The sequence below is a fragment of the Sinocyclocheilus anshuiensis genome, unplaced genomic scaffold, assembly GCF_001515605.1.
Source record: "Sinocyclocheilus anshuiensis isolate Anshui unplaced genomic scaffold, SAMN03320099.WGS_v1.1 scaffold1453, whole genome shotgun sequence".
Lineage (NCBI taxonomy): Eukaryota > Metazoa > Chordata > Actinopteri > Cypriniformes > Cyprinidae > Sinocyclocheilus > Sinocyclocheilus anshuiensis.
Window position 1 is genome coordinate 910,500 of NW_015549558.1, and position 20,435 is coordinate 930,934.

The 20,435-nt window shown below is 36.5% G+C and overlaps 1 protein-coding gene across 1 annotated transcript; it reads left to right on the forward strand.

Annotated features, from left to right (window-relative positions):
* Positions 1-423: 423 nt before the first annotated feature.
* LOC107657004 (class E basic helix-loop-helix protein 23-like) lies at positions 424-2,010 on the forward strand. Its single transcript, XM_016444979.1, has one exon. The coding sequence runs from the start codon at positions 699-701 to the stop codon at positions 1,380-1,382; it is 684 nt and encodes a 227-aa protein (XP_016300465.1). The 5' UTR covers positions 424-698; the 3' UTR covers positions 1,383-2,010.
* Positions 2,011-20,435: the final 18,425 nt, after the last annotated feature.

The window sequence follows — 20,435 nt, forward strand, 5'->3', positions numbered from 1 at the left end:
CAGCGGTCGTCTTTAATAATTATATTACTTAAGAGATATCCTACATTTGTTACCCAATTAGTTCACAAGGCTGCAAGTGTATGCTATACAAGAAGTTGTTTTGATCATTAGTTAGCTAAAAAGAAACATTCCGTTACGGCAATACTGCTTTAATTTGGTGTAACTGATTGGAATATTACAGAATATTAGGTACAGAGGCTATTCACTACAGTGTGCCGGCCATGAATTACATTATGCCATCATTTGTTCAGCAGTTATCATTGCTACAGTTGAATTTAGAAGCATGCCAGTTTCTAATCTTCTTAATTAAAACGCCCTCCTGATTGGACAGAGTGATAATCCCGCGGGGCCTCGCGCTCTTACTCACTCACTCACTCACAAATAGGACTGCGCGCGAGTCTCAATCTGCCCAGGACAAGGGCAAGGGCAAGACGCACTTCAAGAACGCGCGCAAATTCAGACGAGGCGCCTAAAGTGCACGCAACATCACCGTTTGCGCGGAAGAGCACTTGTACGAGTGCTCGACGTGATAGAGGAAGAAAGACCTCTATCAAAAAAAGTGACTTAATTTCCAGCAGCTCTTTGGAGAACACCAACGAAAGAAAAGAAAGAAGACAGCGCGAGGAAGCTTTCAAGAGCGCGCGCGAAAGTTTCCCATCCGGTCCGTTTTTGTTTTAGTTTTATTTCCTTTCACCAAAATGAATATCGGCGAAGAAAACTTGCTGAAATCGATCAGCAACGACACCCTGCTGGACCTGACGCAGCGCTACGGACAGTCCGCCTTCGGCTTCGGCGCTGGCCATGGTGCTGGAAGTCCTGGCCGCTACTCCCTCACACCCGCCGCGGATTTCCTCTCCGGTCAATCGGGAAAGTCGAACGAAAGTGGCGGAGAGCAGACTAGCGATGAAGACGACGGCTTCGACCACCTCGAGTCTCGTAAGAGAGGCACGGGCTTCGACGAAGAGAAGCATCCGAGCAATCTCGCCAAGAAGCCGAAGGAGCAGAGATCTCTCCGGCTGAGCATCAACGCGCGCGAGCGAAGACGAATGCACGACCTCAATGACGCGCTGGACGGCCTGAGGTCTGTGATCCCCTACGCGCACAGTCCGTCAGTGAGAAAACTCTCTAAAATCGCAACTTTGCTTCTTGCAAAAAACTACATCCTAATGCAGGCACAGGCACTGGAGGAAATGCGCCGGTTGGTGGCTTATCTAAACCAAGGACAGACTATAACTTCACCGATTCCCACCGGGCTCGCGCCTTTCGGACAGGCGGCCGTGTATCCGTTTTCGAGCACGGCACTGGCCACCTGCGCGGAGAAATGCAGCTCGTTCTCCGGGACAACGTCCAACCTGTTCAAACACTGCAACGACAAGCCTTGACTTCCGCGTCCTGAACTCTTCCTGCTTCATCCTTTTGTTGGTCTGAATTCGCATTGTTTTGTTGGGAATGGTCTTAGGCCTGATTTAAAACCCCTGCTACGTGTCTAAATATCTACGATGGTTTATTAGTTAATACAACAAATAATGGTAAATAAATAACGGAGGGGCACAGTATTACTGGAATAAGCTTTTAAACACCTCAAATTTAAAAGCCTTTCCACTTTTATCCTAAATTAAGGATTACAAGTGATTATTTGTGTGAAAACAAACAAACAAACATAACAGAAATTCCATGTTTCTGGTTCACAGTTTGCGGAGGATTATTTCTGAAGTCAAACCTTTTCTCGTTCGGTTTCAGCGTTATTGGTGAACTATGCAATTTGCTGCAGTTGCCCAAAGACAACAATTGTGTTTGCCAGAAATGAATAAACATAAGCAGAACTGCCTCACCTCCACCAGTGTATTAGGAAAAACGGTGTAACATTCTCAAATGTTTGGCCTAAAAAGATGTTGTTTTTGTTATTGCGCAATTCACTTGATTGTATTGTACAACTGTGAAGAATATACTTGATCAAGCCTACAAAGCATTTGATCATGTTGCGACACGAGTTTCATACTGTATATTGTTTATATGTCTTTATAATTAAACATATATCTATGACCATCTCTGTTTTTTTCTGCCAAACATATGCTCACATTACTCATTCAATTTCGTTTCAAACTGTTTTAAAGGAAAACTCGAGGAAAACGTTTTTTTTTCTTCAAAATAATGCGGCAAAAATTTCTAGAGGCCTTTGACGTGAACAAACTGTGTGCTCTGGTTTATTCATAGACCAAATGTGTACTGCAGAGGTCAGGTTTTTTTTTTACTGCTTTTGTTTCAGATATCACATGCAAATCATTTAATAACCATTAAAGGATTTAAAATAACTGCGCAGTATTGATGGTCCAAAACAAAAGCCTCAGTGGTTGCTATTACTGTTAGTAAACAGGGCCTAGCACGTGTACATGCCAACACGAGTTTCTCGGCCACACTTTTATGTATTGAAGGGTTGTGTCACGATTCTAACGTTTATTGATTGGAGTGATAATCTCCTAAATGAGACTGGTCTCTGGTCTTCACTGGTAAGATGCGGCCTTCTGCGGTTGTGCATGGGACCGGAAGCGCACCGAGGCCAAAGGGACCTGTCCTTGAGTATTTGCGCGATCGTGAATCGGCAGTGTTCTGTAACCTACCCCTTCCACTTATTAACACGATTTCAGCGCCTGTCGTCCACAGCCTGCTAATGCATGAGCGCAGCAAAGGCAGTTTCATACACACTGCTCTTTAACTAAACCAGACCTTTGTCAGTGATCTAACACAAAATCGATTATCACTTTGTTTTAGACTGTTCTTCTTAGCCTCGGAGAATTTCGTTTTTTATTGTTTTACACACGTATTGTGCCAACAGAGGAGGTAAATATAGGCCTAGTCTACACCATAACGCGTTTAAAATAATTTTAAGAATTAAATTTGATCCTTAATACATTTTAGATACTATATTTTAAGTTGTTAATTTGTGAAATTGGTGTAATTTGCAGGCCTGTACTGTAATTTCGACCTCTGTAAAAAAAATAAAAAAAACACGATTCCTGAGTCGCTGCTCGAAAAGGGCGCCCTTTATTTCCCCAATAAACATAAACAATGACGTTGACAAAGAAAATCTGACTTTGTGTTATTGAAGGTATTTTTAGGACACATCAAAAGTCTAACTTAACTTTATTTTCTATGTTCACCATTAGGATAGATTTTTGACCTATATCCATATGCACTCTGTGTTTCCAACTTCTCTTTGCTGTATTAGCAAATGTACACATTTTCTTTAGAAAAACACATTGGACAAGGCTAGTAATGACTCAGTTCCGTTGTTTTTTAAAGGAATTGCTATATTCCAACATATATTCAAATATTTATGTTTAGCTTAATATGGCACAATGCATTTTATTAACATTTGTTAAATTGCACAATGAAACGTAAGTAACAGATTATTTGTCTGAGGGAAGTTTGAAAGAAAAAAAACTTTTCAGAATGGTAAACGCTACTATTTCGTGAAATGAGCTGCCTGATAATATTGTTTACACATCAAAGGTGCATAACCGTATACACAATGATATTTTGAATTTCTATCATTTTAACGTGTATTTATTATCTACAGTTCTTAAAGTTTATAGTTTTTAATGTGTTTCACTTTAATTTTCTTTTAAAGACGAGATTCCCCTCGCATTATGCCATCACTTTTGATGAGCTTCAGTCTCTGTACCTGTCCATTAAATGTGCACTGGAGAGAAAGTGATCTTGAACTCACGCTGCGTTAAATGAACAGTCATCACTCCCAGTGGGTGCGTCACAACAGTGTCGTGTCGTAACAGCATTACACCGCTGGCATGTCGAACCGGTGCTATCCTGACATATGACTTACCGCTGAACACTTCTGACAAGGAGGAAAGCGGCGATTTAGAGTGACAAGCGCGCTGCTGTTTCAGTTTTCATAATCACTCTTGATTTCATCTAATTGGTGTGGATGAGGCCATTAGAAATGTGACCGCTGTAATCGATTTTTTGCTGTTTGCTTATTGCTTTTTCGAACTTTAAGATGTGATTCTGATTATTGTTGTGGATTCTTGCTCGACTGCTGGTTTTAAAGAGGAATCTTATAATATGCTAATTAAAAAGACTATAGGCCTACAGCACCTTTGAGAAAATATCATTAAAATGATGTTTACTCACATGAGATGAAATAGGTTTAATTTTAGGTGGAACTTAAGAAGATATAATTAATGGTGTTTCGATAAGTGAACGAATCGTTTCGTTCAGATCCATACTTTAAACTGAATGATTTGGTGTTTTTAGCGAATCAGTTGACTCGATAATAGCCTAGCTCATAAAAGACGTTCGTTTACCGCCACCTACTGGCCTAAAACTATATAGAGATTCACGAAGTCAAAGCTTTACTGGAATGATTGTCGGATATTTACGGAATTTAAACATGTAGTGTGTAGCCTATGTAAAATAGATAATTCAAGAGCGTTAATTAAGAGATAAATAAAGAGAGATATCGAAGGAAAGATAAAAATATATAATATATAACATACAAATATAAAAAATAAGAAATGATCAGTGAATGGATTTAAAAGACTTTGAGAGGGGTTAAATAAAATATTTCTACGTAGAACAATATTACTTAATGTTCTTAGAGACTATATTCTTTTAACACATAATAACATTACTAACGAAGTTCAAAAACAATACATGAGTAGCTGACATGTGACAATATTGTAACTTCTCGAAGATGTTTGTCAGATATTGTGTAATTAGATGCGCTACAGTGTTTCCTGCAGTCATGATGTCTGATTCACGAAACAAATGAGTCAGTCAAAAGATTTATCAAATTTGCTCAAATTTGCTTGTGAGTAGCGATTTGACAGAGACTTACTCGGTGAATCGTTCAGAGCTGGTACTGAGTCAACACATGAAACACATCATTTGACTTGGTGGTGTCTGAATTGAAATGAAACAAGAACTGTGATGTATAGGCCAACTTAGTATTTATTAGCTGCATATAATAAGCTGAAGCGTTTTTGAACAACTATTTTTATCAATTGAATCTGTAATTTGTTAACTAGGTTGTGCAGTAACTATTTCTGCCAACTATTTTTAAGGTTTATTTGTTTGTGAGCTTTTCTTAGAGTTGTATGAGTAACTGTTATTATTTGAAATCTCAGAATTCTGTGTAGAGAACTTAATTCTGATGAGAAGTTCTAATTTGCATTTTGCTCAAACATTTGATTCAGGTAAGTAATCAGACAAACCTTGCAAACCTATTAATTGCAAATACCTGTTTTATGAGTGCACATTCTGTATCTGCCTCCAAACAAAAGTACTTTATTATAGGGATACAGTTATTTCTTACGTCTCACAGTATTTGCCCTTCTTTTCTGTGGGTTCACTGCAGAATGATTTCATTACCGTAGCTGGGAGCTTCTGTTTGTGTGCATTTGTCGCTCTTTGCAGGCGGCTGAGGAGAGGGAAAAACATATGCCCTTAAGTGCCGGACTCTGCCGAGTATTTCTGACAGCACTGCTGAGAGTCATTAAGCTCTTGAGGAAGCACATCACAGCTCTGCCCTCGCTCATGTACATACGTATATAGCTGCACACACATATTTGGGACTGCGAGCTTCGGCGATGCAAACAGGCCGAGAGCAATAAAGGGGAGATGGGGGCGGACTGCTGGAAACGGCATTCAGGTTGGTGCTTGTGTATGCACAGCAGACACACAGACACTGGAAGGCACTCAGGCAGAATGTCAGAGGCCTCTGGAATCAGAAGAGGTAGTTTGGAAGGAAATACAAAAGTGTATAAAGCAGTACGTCTGTATATGGTGACCCTCAATAGACCTGCGTGTGCGTGAGCGCGGGCTGAAACGCTGATTTAAAGAGTACAGCTGGTCCGTATGAGATAATTAGCTTGTTTTTATGACCCTTTGGTGCTGTTTTTTTTTGTTTATTTTTCCATATCTTGTACTGTCTCTCCATTTATGCAGGTGGAGACATGCACGTTTAAGAGGGGATCCCCTTTGGTGGGTCTATGACATCATCGCAGCCCCCCCTGCTTGTGGCCCAGTTTGTCGTATGTGATGACCGACTAAGTCATTTGGTTCAGAGGAGCCATGTGATTCAGGCCAACGTGAGGGACAATGCGGCATGACGGACCAGCCCTCCGTTCGTTACTCTAATCAGACATGGATGCGGGAGGGCGGCACTGCCCGTCTATAGGCCCACTAACACTCTTAACATGGCATGCAGGCCAGAACCCTCACCCATCACCACAAGGCACCTGACACCATGCATTTAAACTGTAGAATTACTGCTGGATGAGAATGAGGAGCACAGAGGAGAAGAAAAGAATGGTCCCAAGGAGGAAAAGCGGTTCATACAGATATGTTGGTGTAATCTAACTGAACCGGCTGCAGTATCCAGAATCAGCATCTTTGTTTTGGATCTATTTAATTCCACAGACTATTACAGGTTCAATTCAATCATCAGCATTTGGGGCATAATGTTGATTACCACAAAAAAAAAAAAGAATATTTTGGCTTACTTACAAGTTGCGGTCAATTTTTTTTTTTTAATTTTCAGTTATCACAAAAATTAATTAAGCAAAAAGTTTTTAATTAAGCAAAAATTAATTAAGAAAAAAAAAGCAAACATTTTGGTTTGAGTTAAGGCAGTTATTGGGGCCAATATGTAAACATTAAAATACTCCCTGTTTTAATAGTATTGCCACAAGGCATAATATGGATGCTAACACAATTTTGGTGTGGAAAAAAAGCTTATCTGATATGGTTTATCTATTAAATAAAAAATTACATTCCACTTTTACTTTGACAACAGAATGCCAAAAACCCTAAAACAACTGTAAAAATTATGATTTAAGCAGCTTTACAGTTCTAATAATACTCAAGTTTTAACAGACAACTTTAATGTAAGTACTTTTTCTGCTTTGAAATCATTCAAATATTGTCCCCGCACTTACTTCCATTTACTCACTGTAACCCATATTTTTGCCTTTTGAAAGAAAAAGAGGGACATGTGTTAATTAATTTTTGTGGAAATTAACATGGTATACTTTACAATAAGATACATTATTAGGCAACATTAATGTATTGACTAACATTAACTAACAATGAGCAATACATTTGTTACAGTATTTTTAAATGTGTTAACCTGGCTATAACCATTTGTTAACAATAAATATTTATGTATAATATCATTGGTCCACTAAATAATATTAACAAACACAACTTTGGATTTTTATCATGTATTAGTAAATGTTGGAATTAACATTAACTATGATTAATAAATGCTTTAGAATTTATTTTATTGTTAGTTCATTAAGTAATGTTATTAATTAGTGTTAACCATCAACATTATGCCACAAATGTTGAAGATTGAGCTTAATTTGTACTGAAGCCAGAATATTACTTCTGAATCACTGAAATAAAGATACAGAGAAAGTTTTGCTATAGGCCTTCAGGCATGTCGTCTTGCAGTGTCTTTAAAAGCTGCATAACAGAACGAGAGCGAAAGGAAGAGAGAATAAGTGGTTGTCTGCAGTTTGTCAGTGTATGTGAGGTGACACACAGGGCAGCCAGTCCACTTCCTCAGCTTAATCTCTGTAATGGCCCTCAGACGCGAAACTGGTGGGGGGAAATTTGGGGAGACGACAAGAGAATAGAAACACTGAAAAAAGAGACATGCACCAGTTCAACCACATTTCCCCTCCACTGTCAGGGCCATTACAGTCATGAATACACAATCTGAGCATTTGTGGTACTGTAGCACATGACATGCTTGCACACTGCTGACACGTGCACGCTAATAAGGTCTCTTTGAAAAAACATGAATTGATCTTTAAAGATGTAGTGATAGAATTACAAGACAATACCTAACATATGGACATTATGTTGTACATTATTTTATTTAGACGCAACCCTACAGACAATACGCCTACACACACACATTCACCCGGTCTGCCTCCTAGAGGCAGCTTAGGAGAGACTCTGTTTTGTAAGGAGCAGGGGGAGATGGTTAACATCATTAATTAATGCCAGAAACTATGTAATTGGCCATCCATAATCTTCCATGCATGCAGAATTCTGACAGACAGGCAGGCAGGCAAAGGTGTGCTGCACTGCAATGGCTAATAAACACAGCAGATTAAATCATATTGCATCATGCACGTTTATGTGCATGTTTTTTTCTGAGGGGAAAAATCATAGTTTTAACTTTTTAAAAGAGTATGCTGGCTTCAGTTCAAATTAAGTTTAATAGAAAAATAATAATACTAAAATAATTTCAGTTTAACAAAAAGCAAAAATCTGGATGAAGCATTTACAGTGATAGTGAATGGGGTTATATTTAAGAATGTTAAAATACTCACTTCAAAAGTATAGCAGCAAGATTTAAACAATGTGTTTTATGGATTTTAGTGTAAAAAAAAAATAACTTTTATTCACTAGTATTTATTCTGTAAATTTATATGCAATTTTACAATAACTGAATAGAATTTTACAATAATTTCACAAAAATGTTAACATTTTATAACAATTTTATCAAATTTGACAATATGAAACCGTAAAAGTGACAAGCAACAACTTTACATCTCACGAAGTGTGAGTGCTTTTGTAAAATTAAGTTTTGCATTGTATTCCATAAATTGGGTCTATTTATGTCCATTGCAAGTGCCTCATCTTATGCTGATTTTGCTTTAAAAAAAAAGAAAGAACTAGTTAAATAAATTTTTGTTGTAGTCAACATTATGCCACAGATGCTGTCAACAAACTTTTAATTTGAATATTCCTTTAATGAAACTTCTAATCCAACAATAGCAAATGTTTTTCGTTAATACTCAAGTAGCCTTATATCTATTGAGGGTTTCTTTTTTTTTATATATGGTTTATGACATACTTTTACTTCATGCACTTGAATATTGAATTCATTAAGTGTTGTGAAATGTGTTTGGGTTTTCACACGGATGAAAGAAACTCCTCCTAACTTGGACATACTCATACGCCACCCCCAGCTCAAGCCGGCGCTCACATTCCCTTAGGCTGGCAGGCAGACAGGAGGCGGAGGCTGTGAGCGCGAGCGGGGCTGGCTCTCCGCATTCCTGGGTGTCTGAGACGGAATGAAAGGGAAGATTAATGGCGTTTAGCACAGCAGTGAGACTCCTGCGTTCCTAATTAAAATCGGACGAACAAGTGCGTGGACAAGGATCAGTGGCTTTTAATGAGGAGCTTGTAGGCTGATTTGGGCATAATTTTCTGCTTAATAAGGCTGGTTTAAAAAGTCATTTTGTAGGGATGGCACTCTTTTGAACCTGCTCATTATCAATGAGGGCACCTCTCTTAAGTACTTCAGGAAACGGTGACTTTAATTAATATAGAGCTGCCACGTGGCTGTGCTGACAAGACGGAGCGAGAACAGTAGAGAAAGAGAGAGAGAGTGTGGGAGGGAGGGTTGAAATTGATGAAGAACTTTCAAGGGCAATGGTTTCATTAAGCGGCTTCATTACGAACCGAATAACTCTTTGTGTCATTTGAATTCCTGGCCCCTGTACTGTACAGTGCAGACCGGGAGGTGATGTACTGTCACTCGACAAGTCCTGACTTGAGAGAAGAGCTGTGTAGAGTCAGACATGCTAACAGGACCGAATGACCGCCCCCCCTAATGTCCCGTTCAGAGTTTACAATTCACCACACACCCCTGTTATCTACATCACCGGGTGATAAAACAACAGGACAAAGCATTTGTAGCACAGCCATTAATTTGCGATTAGCATTGTTAGACGAACCCAGCTTGAGAACTAGTAAGTCATGTACTCGTTCTCAGCGTGTCATTGGTTTCTGGACATGGCCCACACTGTATCGGGTCCAGATGAGGGATGCGTGGTTCGAGAGGGATGTTTGGCCTGAAGGGCTAAGTGCAGGCAGGCAGAGAAGTAGGGGGTGTTGAGATTTAGCTAGACTAGCCGCAGTCGACCTCTGCTGCAGTGAATTGGGTTAAAGACTCTCAAAGCCTCCTCATCCCATTGTACTAATCTGCTTATGGCTGGTTCTGCAGTTCAGGATCTTTATCACGGGAAAGTGCTTCACTCCGGGGACTCCCACTTAAAGCCCAGTCAATGACTGACACGCATGTGCCTGTGCCACTTTTCTCCTTTTAAACCGCTTTTATGTTCTACTAATTACCCCTCAATTTTGAAGAATTCTGAACTCTGATTTCTGATCTCTTTTGATAGATAGATAGATAGATAGATAGATAGATAGATAGATAGATAGATAGATAGATAGATAAAAAAGGTACGATAGATAGATAGCTAGATAGATAGATAGATCGATAGATAGATAGATAGATACAAAACAGTTAAAAAGGTACAATAGATCGATGATAGATAGATAGATAGATAGACAGATCAATAGATAGATAGATACAAAACAGTTAAAAAGGTACAATAGATCGATGATAGATCGATGATAGATAGATAGATAGAGATAGATAGATAGATAGAAAAGATAAATAAAAAAGGCACGATAGATACAAAAGAAAGATAGATGGATAGAGACAAAAGATTGATAATAAAGGTATGATGGATAGGCGCGCACACACACACACACACACACACACACACACACACACACACACACACACACAAACACACCCACACACACACACACACAGGCTCATTTTAATCATCTCAATGGGATCCACCGACATGATTCCAGCCTTTCAGACTTGTTGATGTCATTCACACTCTTATCCCATGCAAACCCAATCAGTATCAGGTAATATCAGCCACTCTTTGAAGGATTAAAAAGAATAAATGGGGTTTTACTGTGTTTTGTCTGAGGGATAATGCCTCTGAAATATTGTAATAATGAAAATGGATTTGATTTATGTAATTTCTTTCTGACTTAGGTTTCTCAGGATATGGGGGGTGGCAGAAGGCCTCCTTAACATGCTTTGACATTAAAGGGATCCAATTGTTTTTCAGTTCTTCTGCCCCTGAGGTGGAAGCTTTAGAGTTGAATAGCAGGAGAAGAGATGTGCCCTAAAGCCTCCTCAGCTAATACTAATATTCAAGACAAGCCCTTTTACAAATAACTTGTTATTCACACACGCAATACCACTGAAAGACAATAATGTATGGTGTTTTTTTCTCTTTCTCTTTATTGGTTTATGTTTGTTTTGTTCCTTTATAACACAACAGCCCACTTGTTTTGAATCTGCAGGCTCGTGGCGTAAGCATGTTTAGAGTGACTCTTTATCACATCAATCCGTTATAAAGCCCACCTTTAAAAGACACAAGGTACATGACATTCACCTTTATTCATTTAGCAGACACCCAAAGAGTTATCCAAAGAGACTTACAAAGAGGGTAAAAAAGAAGCAAATTTTCAGGTTAACACAAACATTATTTCAAAGAAAATTGAATCAATTATTTGATTAATATTTTATTCTATGCCACAAGTCATGTTTTACCCAAGTTTCCAGTTAGAATTAAATTTGAAAAGATAAAAAGGCCACAAAATAATTGCAAGAAAACAAGTCTTTCTGTTGAATTGTCTTCACGGGCTGCCTGCAATCACACAACCACTGTAGGTTGATTCACAAACAACTAACTCTTATGAATGAATCATTCAGAAAGACTCACAAGCTCACTGAATCTGTTGTCATGGATTTTTAATATGGCTGTGTGGAATGTTTTAAATAATGAACACAAAAATCGATCAGCACAATTGTTCAGAAATTTGGAATTTTTTAAATGTTTTTGAAATAAATATTTTATGCTCACCAAGGCTGCATTTATTTAGTCAAAAATACAGTAAAAACAGTAATGTTCTGAAATATTATTACAATTTAAAATAATTATTTTAAAATGTTTAATCCAGGTGAATTTTCCAGTCTCTACTCTTCAGTGTCACGTGATCCTTCAGAAATCATTCTAATATGCTGAGTTTCTGCTCAAGAAACATCTCTTACTATCAGTGTTGAAAACCGATATATACAATATTTTTGTAGAAACTGTGATTTTTCAGGATTCTTTGAATGAATAGAAAGTTAAGTTATTTTTTTTCTAACAATGTACAAGTCTTTACTGTCACTTCTGATTATTTTAATGCGTTCTTGCTGAATAAAAGTATTAATTTCTTTAAAAAAAAATCTTACTGACCCTAAACCTTTTAATTGTAGTGTACATGATATAAATTATGCATTTTTAAAATGAACACTGTTTGGTCAAATTAATTGGAATTTAATCTAAAGGAAAATCTAAACAAATTGAAATCAGGAAAATATATATTGATACCCAAACCTACTTACAAATGAGAAACAAATGCTAGAAATTAGCATGTTTTTAAAATGAAATGCATGAACTATACTTTCTTTACTAATCAAAGTAAACCAGAAAAGAAAATCAGCAAATCTCACTTCAGTCCTTCAGAGGCTGGTTTTTCTATCACAGTGCTGACCCCGTCATTCAAGATGCTGTTATTACTCAGCCCTGCCATCTGCATTTTGACAATTAGAGTGTGTAATGACAAGTGTTTGGTTTTATGTGATTAGAGGTGTGTTATGGCCGGTCCTGCACCCCTCTGCTGCTCAGGTTGATGTGACAGCCCTCTATCCATCATGCTGAGAGGGTCCGATCCGTAAGAGGGGGCGAGGGGGTGTATCTGAGGTGATATTCTCCCTCTTAATTACTCTGGAAGGGTAATGGCCCAGATGACTTTGAGGAGGAACAGGACAGAACACAACACAGAAAATGATACTGGGTAGAATTGCTCTCAGATTCAGCATGAAGTAACACATATGGCCCTCAAAAGCTTGATAAACAGCCTTAGTCCATTATTGAGTGTGTGTGTGTAATCTAAATTAATAATGTAGTCAAAAATGGCAGAGGTTGTTGTAAGTGACTTTTCTGAACTCAGCATTTATGTTTAATTTATTTATGTGAGGATGTGGATGTGTAGTTTGGTTTTAATGTATAGTATGAATGAACACTGCTTTCTGAACCTGATGTGTGTGTGTGTGTGTGTGTGTGTGTTCATACGCTTTCGAGGAGGTCTCTTCATTAATCTGTATCTCAACTCTATAGGATGTTGTAGAGCCATTATTGAAAAATTAAGCATTTTGCTCTCTTTACAACAAGAGTCCTTTACAATGAAAAAAATTGCTGGATTACTGGCAAACAATTTTCACTCAGTAATTGCAAGCAAATTTCACAAATAATTACAAAGAAACGGTAAGTAATATTGAATGTTATTTACAGCTTTCACTTTTACGAAAATCCTTTTTACAGTGTACTAAATCTCTAAATCTATTTGTTATATAATGAAATACATATCACTTTGTGTCAAATTGATTTTTTGCAAATAAAAATTCATGTTTTAAGTTAAACTTATTTCTCATGTTTTAAGTTAAACGTATAACTTAAAATTTACTGAGGTTTGTTTAAAAAATAAAAAATTATTATAAGTTTAAAAGGAATAGCTATAGAACATTTTCTCACCCTGAGGACGTTCAAGATGTAGATTAGTTTGTTTATTTATTTGTACAGATTTGGAGAAATTTAGAAGTGACAGTTTAAAGTTAAAATGATGGATTTGTTTCTTACAGACAATAATATTCTTACAACAATAATTTGGATTATTGTGATGTTTTTATCAGCTGTTTGGACTCTCTTTCTAATGGCACCCATTCACTGCAGAGCATCCATTGGTAAGAAAGTGATGTAATGCTAAATTTCTTCAAATGTGTTCCGGTGAAGAAACAAACTCACCTACAGTACATCTTGGATGGCTTGAGGTTGAGTAAATGTTCAGGGAATTTTCATTTTTGGGTGAACTATTACTTTAATTCAAGATATATTCTCTGAGTCTTCATCTGTTTAAATGTATCTTGTTTTAAGTATGTTAAGGTTTTATTATTGGAGAATAAGACCAAACTACACATTAAGAAAATAATTTTCCACAGCATAATGGACAACAGCTTTAAGTTGTTCCTGGACAACTGTCCTTTAAAAATGAACAGCCAATAACATTTACATTTACAGATTTCCACATGCACATTCTGAAGCTTTCCAGCCAATGGTTGATAATCTGTCCCTGTCAACCAATCATCTCTGGCCCATGTATTATTATCACATAACAGCAAACACTGGCTGATCTGTATCAAAGACTTACGGCAGATACATTTGCGTTCCTCCACCCCTCCTGATATCTCTTATATTCAGAACATGGGATTTTCCATCATTTCATTTTAATCATGACAATGGGATCAGATAATCCTGGCTAGAGAGCGGGTTTTGATTGTTCTGATTGAGTCTCTTTTGTTGGGCAGATATGTAATATGGAGCTGTAAGAGGATTTAACACAGTAGATTGTCTGATTTAATCATGTTTGCAGAGGTAACGCAGCACTTACATGCTTGGAGGGGGTTAAAACAGGTGGGTCCTGTTATTCCCTACATTATGGGGACCAAATGTCCCCACAAGTATAGTAATACCAGTGATTTTTGACCTTGTGGGGACATGTTTTTTTTTTTTTGGAAACAAGCTTATAAATCATACAGAATGAATGGGCAAAATTAAAAAATATCTTGTAATTGATGTAGTTGAGATCATGTTGTGGGAGTATATCAATTCACAGAAATTTCATATATATATATACCTAACATAAATATATGTTTAACTTAAAATCATCTGTCCAATGTAATATATTGTTTTCCAAAAAATGAAAATGCATTGTATTCAGTGACTGTAAAGTTCAGTTATATATATATATATATATATATATATATATGTAAGTATATTCTATTTCTATTCTATCTACTTGTTTTCTTTTATTCATTATAAAAAAACTTGACCCTCTACCACTCGCACTCTATTCTATTACTATTCTACCTACCTGTTTTATTTCTATTTATTAACAAATGTAATTATTTTTAATTATTTTTAAATATTATACAAAATAATAAAAACCTAACCCTCTAACTCTCTCTGTACTGTGTCTATTCTATCTACATTTATCTTTCTATTTATTATAAAAAAAATTGGTTGCATGTACTGCGTTAGACTAACCAGGACTCGTCACAGCACTTATATATTGTTGCTCTTTTGTTGTTTTGATTGCTTCTGTTGTCCTCATTTTTAAGTCACTTTTGATAAAAACATCGGCTAAACTATTAAATGTAAATGTAAATACACAGTATGTAATATAAACTATATTGTGTGTGTGTAAGAGAGTATAAACATACACAGCAATATTATAATAACTGACAATACATACAATATACATAAAAAGTATATGCTTGCGATTTTGTTATATTTCTCATCGCTCTCCATCAGTGAAAGTTGCAGTCTGACTGAGAGAGTAAAAGGTAGTGTGAGACAGAAGACACACACACACACACACATACACACATACATACAGGGCAGCATGGAGTGTGTGGGGATTAGGGGGAGATATACTCACCCCCTCTATTAATCCCCTCAGTAGAAGGAGAAAGACTCTGCTCACACACACACACACACACACACACACACATGTATGACATTTTAGCATGTCTGAATGGCGCTGTGCTATTTCTGTAGACCGGCAGACTGTTTGACTCTGGTTTACAATGACAACATTTCTGTTTGTGTCTGTGTGTGAATGAACATTACTTATTCAGTTACCATCTTAGTTCAGAAATGACCATCTGACAGTGCCAGATCCAATCATTACTTGTGTATAATCTATATGACTGGATGTTTGTTGGTATGTGTTAGTGTGCATTAGCACGCATGTGTGTGTATTTGTGTATGGGCCTGTGCTAACAGTCATTATTTACATTAGAGTTGAAGGGTTTTCTGTGGTCTCTGCTCTAATGCTCTGCTGTAATCCAGCTGAGAGCTCGAGCCTGTCTCGGACTGAGCAGGGCCAGTTTCCCTCCCAACCCTCTCACACTCACTCACTCACTCACTCTCACAAACACACACACACACACACACACACACACACACACACACTCACACACTCACACACTTCTCTCCCCTCCCCAAGAAAGATAGCTCCTCTCTGGGTCACGGGTGGGCCTCTTCCCTCCCCTGTGAAGTATCATATCCACTGATTTGTGTGTTCATATTTAATGTGTGTTTGTGAGTGATTATGACTGATATCAGGTCACATAGGCTCAGATTAACACCAATAACTGTAATGGTGACCAGCTGTTTAGTCTCTTGTTGGAGTCGCTCTCTGTCTCTGGTCTAAAGCACGAGTGACTCCTGTCCTAGAGATTGTTCTAGATTAGGAGGGAGTGTGTAGCGGTGGATGGGGGGTGCTCAACCAAATCATGATCCATATTAAATCTCTCTAAAATGAAAATTGCAAAGACTTAGCCAGGGATCATGAGCAATGGTGAATTTAATCACAACCTGCTGGTGGTGAAGTGTGTGTCTGAGCAATGTACCAGCATTGTGAACCAGGATAACTGTGTTTATTTACTGTTGATGTGTGCTTTCATTTTGACGGTAAAAGACTGTAAAAATGCTATGGTAAAAAAAAAAAAAAAAACTTTATTAAAAAATGTTTAACAGTAAGTTTCTTTAACTACTGTATGTATGCTGAAAAACTGTAATAAATCTAATGTGACGTTTTGTATAATTAACAGGAAAATATGGTTACATTTACAGTTTTTGGTAATACAAAAGAAAATACTTGATGAACTTTCTTATTATCAACATTGAGGAATATTATGTATTAATTAATGACACACGTCACTTCCTGTTTGTTGCTGCCGTGTGTTTTGAGTTTGAGCTCCGCCTGTGTTTTTACGTTGGTTGTCAGTATATTATACAAGTACAAAACAAAATGTATTACTTCAGTAGGTTGGTATATTAATATTATCAGTTACTGAAATATACATTTTTTTACTGTAAATTTATGTTCAATGCATAAAACATAAAATGTCGCTACTGTATTTCTATGGTAAAGTTCTGGAAACCAAAGCTGCCATTATTTTACTGGAAATCGTTTAACATCACATTCTGTGTTTTCTGTCTGTCTTCACGTCATTTTCTCACTCATGTCATTCCAAACATGTGTGACTTACTTTCTTCAGAAGAACACAATAGGAGCTATTTAGCAGAGTGTTCAAGCTGCTCTTTTCCATACAATGAAAGTGAATGGTGTCCCAATCTCATTCCCCCTCTCTCACCCCAACTTCCCTAACTGCACTCTTCTGTCCCGTAAAAATAAAGGCAAAATTAGTGATCTAAATAAATAAACTAATACTCACATAATCAAATAACATGAATGACATTTGATCTGAAGTTGAAGTTTTCAGTGAATAATGGCTTAATTTAAGTCTGTTTCTTACACAAAGCAATCATGACTTCATGTGGCAAATCAAAACTGGTGTGGAATTTATTTTTTACTTTTTTTTCTCACAAATTCAAAAAGATTATTTCAAAGAAATGACAAGCAACTCAATGAATTAAATATGAATGTTTTTAGACTGAAATTGAATTTTATCATAATAATCTAAAAATTGAAAGAAAAGATGGCAGAAAATTTCATTTCCTTTAACAATTAAAAAAAAAATCCATTCAAGGATTTTTCTCAATTTCCTTGCAATAATTCACACACTTTATCTTGATCTGTGTGGTTACCTTACCTTACATCTGTGAGTCACATGTGTTGTGTTTTCTACCCCAGGGCTGTGTGTGTGTGTGTGTGTGTGTTTTGTTGTGACACCTCTGAGTGTGAGACTCATGTCTGACCGTCCTACTTGTGCTGTGACCGTATTCAGTTTTCCAGACTTGCATTAAACGTTTGTTATCGACCACAAATGCAGCCAAGCTCTTCTTCTACCACCAGCACCCCCCTCAACCACCATAAACTTACCCCCTCCACACACACACACACACACACACACACACACACATTATCTCGCTTTGTCATGTCATATAACATGTTAGATACATTATCTTTCTTCAGTAGTTTTACAGCCAATCTTGGTACTGGTTTCTATATTAGACATAATACAACAAGGCTGCATTTATTTGATCAAAAAGTACAGTAATATTGTGAAATATTATTATAATTAAAATAACTATTTTCTATTTTAATATATTTTAAAATGTAATAACAGCCAATCTTGGTTAGACGTTATAATACAGCAAGGCTGCATTTATTTGATCAAAAAAATATAGTAAAAACAGTGATATTGTAAAATATTATTACAATTTAAAATAACTCTTTTCTATTTTAATATATTTTAAATTGTGATTTATTTCTGGATGCAAATGTGTCACATGATCCTTCAGAAATCATTCTAATATGCTGATTTGCTGCTCAAGAAACACTTCTTATTATTTAATCAATGTTAAAACAGTTGTGCTCATCTTTTGTGGAAACAATTTTCAGGATTCTTTGATGAAAATAAAGTTCAAAAGAACAGCATTTATTTGAAATAGAAATATTAACATAAATGTCTTTACTGTCACTTTTGATCAATTTAATGCATCCTTGCTGAATAAAAGCATTAATTTTTCAAAAATCTTAATAACCCCAAACTTTTTAATGATAGTGTGTGAATGTGTGTGTTTGTGTGTGCGTATGATGCGTAAATATGCGATTTTACTTAACCAGCTGAGACCACAACAAACAGCTTTACATTCATCTGTGTTAAATCAGTGCATTGGTTTCTGGGTTGTTGGTCACGTTGAATCCTTCAAGAGATGATGTTGTGATATACACCAACTGTTTGTAAAGCACTTTTTAATACCAACTCCACTTAAAGGAAAAACACAAAAATGTAGACTGCACAGATCAAATAAAATATTTACCTAAATAATTATTGTGATTTATTGTGAATGATTTAAGAAAAAAAAAAGAAAAACAAGCTTCATAGTTCTATAGGATATTTAACTCTCTGGTGATCATCCGTTTGACATTACTGTAGAGGTATTTTAGTTTTTTATGAACTTTAAAACCTTTTCAAATGAATGAAGTTATTTATTTATTTAAAAGTTATTTATTCATTATTAAAATTAAATCTGAACCCTGAGACATTTCTGACTATAACTTGTCCTAGAGCTTACAAGCTATATCCACCAAGCTTGGCACAGTCCTGCAGTCCTCCTGTTCTGTCTTAATGTCTTAGTGTGCTATGTATTTTTTAAACAATCTAACTTACAGTTTTCTCATAGGGGATGATCAAAGATCCCAAAAATCCTAAAGATTACTCCTGAAAAGAGCTTCAAGCTACCAAACGTGGCACCGACCTTCTGTCTCTCTATAGATCTATATAAACTTCACACTTGAAGGCTTTTTCAACTTTTTTAAAACTTCCATACTTTGTCAACTCTACATCACCACTGTCTTGAAAAAGGTCTTCTGCTAGTTTTAATTGGCACCTTTATTTTTAAGCGTCACTTCCTCATCTTACATATAGTGCACATCTTTTAATATCTTCTCGTTGCCTCTCTCTCACTTTCTTTTTCTCTCTCGCTCTCCTCTTTCGCTGTAATCAGAATTACAGAGAAAGATAAACCCTGTTAGCGGTGAATAAGATTTAATCTCCTGCATGAGGCAAAGATGAACACTAATCCACATCTGTCCATACAAAATGTTTACCACTTATATTTCATACTGTCCTTCACATGCCATGTATACATATGTGAGAAGTGGTGGGAAAGAAAATATATACTGTATATATGTAAGCGTAAATATGCGTTTTTACTTAACCAGCTGAGACCACAACAAACAGCATTACATTCATCTGTGTTGGGTAGCCACACCCCCCTTGAAATCTCATTGGCTAAAAAAAACCTGCTCCACATAACTGTTTATTAAACATCAATTGTGTTCTGATTTTCTGTTATTGTGCCAGAGAATTTCCACTTTAAATGCGGACAGACCAATAACTTATTGCCTGGAAATGTCCCATGATGCCACTGAACATGGTTGTGTTCTCCATATTGCATGCTAAATAATGCTAACTCCTGCACTGCTTGCTTCCTGTACACTTTTGAAAACAAAAGCTCTTTAGTGGTTCATCTTAAAATCAATAACTTTTTTCACTATGGAGTTTGAGGAGGAAAACATGAAAGGATTTGTTGTATTAGAGGTCTTTTAAATCAGTGCATTGGTTTCTGTTGTTGGAGAAAGGTAAATCTCTGTCTGTGTAAAGTCATGTTCAGTCCTTCAAGAGATGATGTGGTATAAACCAACTGTTTGTAAAGCACTTTTTAATGTAGCAATTCCACTTAAAGGAACAACACAACTAGAAAATGTACACTGCACAAATCAGATAAAATATTTAACTGAATAATTATTGTAAATTATTATTTAAAAAAGACAAGCTTCACATTTCTATAGGATATTTAACTCTCTGCTGATCATCCTTTTGACAGTACCAAAGTATTTTCTTATAAACTTTAAAACATTTATTTATTTATTATGTTTAT